General features: G+C 43.0%; 1 protein-coding gene across 5 annotated transcripts in view; it reads right to left on the bottom strand.

The window, feature by feature from the left end:
* Positions 1-6000, bottom strand: part of NUP210 (nucleoporin 210) — a 96439-nt gene that overhangs the window by 78999 nt on the left and 11440 nt on the right. For all 5 annotated transcript variants that reach the window (XR_005658146.1, XR_005658147.1, XM_039886584.1 and 2 more), the window contains exon 2: positions 1158-1294. Coding sequence is in view for 3 of the 5 variants with exons in the window: in XM_039886584.1 (XP_039742518.1) it covers positions 1158-1294 (137 nt within the window). In the remaining 2 variants the exon portion in view is untranslated. The remainder of the gene's footprint in view (positions 1-1157; positions 1295-6000) is intronic.

Below are 6000 nucleotides of genomic sequence, written 5' to 3' on the forward strand. Positions count from 1 at the left end.
AGCACCAAATTAAGCCTCAGAAGCCAAGCAGTTGACCAGCACACATCCTCCTAAAAGTCAACGTGAACTTTCAGAAAATGAGGGCTTGGAAGGCTTGTTAATTTCCTACCTTGTGCTTTTCCAGCGTGAGCACCAGCATTTAAAGCTGTGTGCAAAAACTCCTCTAAAGAAATCTAGTTTTGTTCAGGATAAAACCATTACGTTAAATGGCAAGGGCTACATACAGTACGATGAGTTAGCAACCAAAACGATAGTACTGTTCTGATGCCTGTCCCTACACTGAGATTAGGAATTCCACCTGGTGTTGTTTATCTATACTAGTGTTTTACATAAGACCATGTAACTATATAGAAGAAAATCTATGCGCATGAGCATAGATTTTTTTACTTGCTCCATAAATAAGACACATAAATGGCATTACCTGGAGAATTCTCTAGTGTAAAAATAACAGCATGTGACATAAAATCATTATACCCATTCTCCAGCCACTATATACACTACTTGTGCAATGGGAATGGTATTTTGTTAGAAAGCAATACAGTCCCATTTACCAAAAGCCTTAAAAACAGTTATATGCTGTATAAGCCAGTAAAACCGGGAATCTATCCCTGACTAGAAATGACCTAAAAGAACCCCAAAATGTTCTCTGTGTAAAAATAGTTATTTTTCTATATAACACTGAACAAACATCTGAAAACAATCTAAAATGTCCTGTTAAGAATATTATTTAGCCATTTAAAATAATTCTATGATGAGATGGAAATTTTTTCATTATGTTAGGTGGGAAAACAGCATGACAGAAAATTGTATCATTTTCTATGCATTTTACAACCACAATATGGTAAATTAAATATGGGGAAATGAAAGGATTTCAGCAACTTTCTTCATTTGACTCAATACCCATTAAGAGTTATTTGGGTAACAAACAATTTAGAAATGAAAGCCAGCCTCTATGAGAAGAAAAACAATACAAAGTACTGGCAGGAAGGACCGGGGTGGGTGTTGCTGGCTTAGCGCCCTCCTCCTGTGTGGGTGTCCTTTGACCCAAAAAGAGAAAGAGAAAGCATTGCCACGGTCTCTAGCAGTATCTATGGCTGGGCGTCTCAATGGAGGTATTCCTATCATCCTCCCCAGTGACCGCACAGTGAAGCCCTTACTGATGTCCTCTGCAAAGATGATGCTTGTCAGGCGAGCGGGCTGGGACAGGCGGGCCTGAACCACTGCCTTTTGGGAGCACTGCTGCTGGTCCAGTCCCAATGGCTCTATGCTGGCCACCTCCGGCCGGGTTGATGACCTGCGATAAGAAGACAAGAATTTACTCCCTAGAGCCACCCCACAAGGCACAGTTGGGACCAGAAGCCAAAGCCTCAGCTCCCTATATACAGCTGTGTCCCAGAGTCAAACACAGAATAGAGGTGGGCAGTCTCCACCAGCTTCAAACCCAGAGGAGAAATGGGGCCCAGCCAAGGCCCCTCTAATAGGAGGACAGCACCTTGAGAATGTGGGACCTCTGCATGTACTCCCCAACTGAGATAACCAAAGAAGAGACCAAAGACTTGGAAGCCTCCTCAATGTTCATTAGACGGTCACTTTATAAGACTATTCTAGACCTGGAAATAATTCTACTACCAGGAGGAAAACTGCCTATGGTCTCCGGTGAAGAGACGCAGTATCTCCATTGACCTCTAGGCTGAGCCTGGCACACAGCAGGCTCCAAGATTAGCACCCATCCCCAAATAGGTTCTACCAAACCTGGAGATGGCCAACTGTAATCATAACAATGACAAAGAGTCCCCATGTCACAGAGCTGACATCATGGTGACATGGTGAGAAAGGCAGATCATCGCACAATAAGCAAAATCTGGAGATGGCTTCCTGTGGATAGATGGGCCTCCAGAATAATAGTATGAATGGACAGCATGACTCTGGGAGGTACCCAAGGTCACTGCCATGGTTCCTCCCCTATGACAGAGGATAACAACAATTCTGAGTCAAATTGAGGTGGAAGCGAGAGCGAACAAGAAGAATGGATATAGCACAGAAAGCACAGGGTGAGCATGTGTCCCTACAGCTATTTGTAGATGGGGTGATCAAGGAAGCCTCTCTGATGAACACCATGCAAATGCTTGGGACCAGTCAGCAAAGGCCCTGAGGTGGGAAGCAGCTAGGTGTGCTCCAAGAATGAAAGGGCCAGTGCAGTACGGGTCCTAGAAGATGGAAGATGCTGAGGTCAAGGAAATGGGCATATGCTGGGTCAGGGGCTGAGGTCAAGGAGATAGGAGGTTCTGAGGTCAAGGAGATGGGCAGGGGATGAAGTCAAGGAGAAGGCAGAGAATGAGGTCAAGGAGATGGCAGGGGCTGAAATCAAAGAGGAGGTTCTGAGGTCAAGAAGATGACAGGGAATGAGGTCAAGGAGATGGGAAGTACAAAAGTCAAAGAGACAGGAGGTAGTGAGGCCAGAAAGGCATTGAAGCCACAGTAAGGAGCTTAGATTTACTTAGAGGGCAATAACAGATCACTAGGCATCTTAAGCAGGTGAACATTCTAAATTGATATACAGTGTGACAGAGAAACCAGGGAAAGGGCACCCAGTGTGCACAGCATCTGACACTCATTCCTAGAGTTACATCCAACAGAGCAGGGACTCTGAGTCTTTGCTTCCTTCCCTGTGCTTTGCTTAAACTCACTGAAACATCAATGTTCTAGGATATTCAGAAGAAAACTTATACAAATTCTCCAGTGTTTAAAAACAATGGTATGAAACACACCCAAACGGACATCTCCAAGTCCTCTAGCTTGGAGCCAAGTGTCTCCCCCAGAGCCAGGTGGGCACAGCAGCAACTGAAAACACACCTACAGATGCTTTGATCACACAAATGTCACAGGCACAGGCTAAGCTTCTGGCGGGGCGCCTGGAGATGGATCAACATCTCTACTGAAAGTACTCTGAAAATAAATCTCACCTACAGTTAAGGAAAGAAATCCAAGCTCCTGAAGAAATGCATTTGTGGTCTTCTTGAAAGACTTCAGAGACAAACAGCAGACAACAAAGTGGACAGGAACACACACCCAGATAAGAGTGGGGAGAGGTCAGGGGCTGACATCTCCTTGACCTCGGCCCCTGAGCTCACACATGCTAGAAACAGACCCCCTTTAATCGGTCACAGCTGTGGAACTCTAAGAGCATTTTCCAAGGGCATTTTACCTCCCACACACATGTGCACATACATGCATGTACATACATACAAAACTAACTGTAGAAACAAGAAAACAAATTAGAAAACTCATACAGATCAGAGGAAATGAAGGAGACAGGACAAATAAATGCAATGTGGGATCCTGAGTAGGATCCAGGGACAGAAAAAGAACCTTAGTGGAAAAACTGGGGAGATCCAAGGAGTCCAAGGTTAAATGAATTATCATATACCAATGTTAATTTCTTTGTTTTGACAAATGTTCCTAGTTATGAAAGATGTTAACATTAGAGGGAACTAGAAAAAGGATATACAGGAACTCTCTTTATTAGCTTTGTAACTTTCCTGTGAATCTAAAATTATTCTAAATTTTAAAATTAAAAGAAAAAGATGGGGGCGAGAGATGAATAGGCAGAGCATGAGGATTTTTAGGCAGTGAAATTATTGTGTATGAGATTATAATAATACAGGTCATTATATATTTGTCTAAACCTACGAAATGAACAAGTATGAACTGTAATATAAACTATGGACTCTGGGCAATAAAGTGTCAGTGCAGATTCATCCGTTTTAACATATGTGCCACTCTAATGTGGGATACTGGTAATGTTGTAGAAAATCTCAAAACCAGTCCAGTGAAGAACCAAGCAGTAACTCAGAGGGGAAAATTCTGGTTTATTATGTGCAGTCCCAGAGCGTACTCAGTTGCAACATTCCTTATATACAAGAACTTTACACAAGCTAATTGGTCAGTTTGAACCTGAATCATTACAAACGTGGGAGTTGCTATGCAGATTGCAAGTAGTAACATTGGAGAAGGGCGGGAGTTGCTAAGGATTACCGACAGTTACAAATTGTTACAGGAAGCAGAGCTGCTAGGGTACAAACAGTTACATTAGGTGCTTAGACAAGTAGGACAAGGTGCAAGTGAACTCTGCCAAGTGAGCGCTTGCATGCAGCAGGCATATTTCCAGAAGCAGAACAGAAAGGCTGAATAGTTTTTAATGAAAATCCTGAACTTTCTTCTTCAGTAATGGGAGATGGTGGAGGAAGAGGTGCTATATAGGAAATCTGTCATTTGGCTCAATTTTGTTATGAACCTAAAACTGCCCTAAAAAATAATCTATTAGGAAAAAAAAAAAGACAATTTATGATTTTCTGTTTCTAACTTTGAGAAACAGTATGGTTTGTCTTGTTCAATGGCTCCTGGGAGCTAGAGATATGGACTTCCAACGCTGGGACATAAATTCTACCTCCCTCTCTTAAACTCAGTCTCCTCGAGAATAAACTAGGGACACCTCTTTTCTTGCTCCCGCACAGCAGTGAGTTAATCTCAGGTAGAATCCAAATTAATAAATTAATACAGATAAGAACGGAGCTACCTAGTTCAAGTTGGAGAAGCCTGAAGTCTCTTCTCTCTTGTCCCCCACCCTTTTCACAAGCTGCCCTGGCCATGTTCAGAGCCAGACTGGAAATACCCAACCTTTCATTTACGTCTACTGTGTTTTCAGAGCTTTGTTAAGTACAGATGCAGCCCCTAAAACAGCCCTGTCCAATAAAATACACAGTGAACCACATTTAAAATTTTCTAATTGCCTTATGAAAAAAGTTAACAGGTGAAGTTAATTTAATAGACTTTTTAGAGCAGTTTTAGGTTTACAGCAACATTGAGTGGAAAGTACAGAGAGTTCCCACATATCCCCTACCCCCGAATGTGCGCACAGCCTCCCCCATCCCAATCAATCTCCGCAGCAGAGTGGTGGATGGTGCATTCGATACAGTTGATGAACCTACATGTCATAATCACCCAGAGTCCACAGTTTACATGAGGGTTCACACTCTTGGTGTATATACTATGGGTTTGGACAAATGTATAATAACATGCATCTACCATTGTGGTATCATACAAAGTAGTTTTACTGCCCTAAAAATCCTCAGCTCTACCAATTCATCCCTATTTTTTTAAGGTCTCTATTAAAAAGTCACATTAAAGAAAACTAACAGGTAAAATGAATTTTAATAATACCTATTAATTAACCCAACATATCCCAAATATCATCATGCAGACATGTGGCCCCACTGTACTTCAAGAACTCATAAGTTATGAGTGATGAATGACTATGGGACTGGATAGCCAGCACTGAAGGTGGGCCTTAATATGGAGAGCCAGTCAGGTACGGAGTACCCTTCATTCACCACTCCCTATGGGCATCTTCTGATCCCTGTCAAGGGCTGGCTTGGGGGTTGGCAGGTGCTGAGCCCTCTTATCACCTATTAAGAAAGCCCCTCTTCATTTCACTTAAGGCTGATACAACAGCATTTTGAGTGTAGCCTGGAGATGCAACGAAGTGGCATGCCTGACCTCTAGCAGCCTGGGAAGAAGACACCCTCCTCACCCTAAGGACTGCCTACAAAACGGGCCTGGAATGGACTTGAATCCCTGCGCTCACTCACCTGGGCTGAGCTCAGTGAAATGGACACCAGACTCCTCCTCACAGGGCTGCTGAGAGGGCTGGAAACACTTCACATTAAATGCTAAAGTGCTGAGAAACATCAGCAGCAGATGTGGCAAACAACCAGGATGTGAACAGATAGGATTTGAACAGCCACATCCCTTACTCTCATCTCCACCTAAGAATTTTCTCTGGCTCTAAAATGTTGCATCTGAAGCTGGAGGGCTCATTCCAACCATCTACAGGAGGGTTTAAGACAGTTTAGGGTAGTGTTTCTGTTACCAGCAGCAGATTCTTTTTCGTTATGATACCTTCTGGGACATTCTGAAGCCATTTGCTTTGGCTGTACTTCT

Source organism: Pteropus medius, unplaced genomic scaffold (genome assembly GCF_902729225.1).
Source record: "Pteropus medius unplaced genomic scaffold, Ma_sr-lr_union100, whole genome shotgun sequence".
NCBI lineage: Eukaryota > Metazoa > Chordata > Mammalia > Chiroptera > Pteropodidae > Pteropus > Pteropus medius.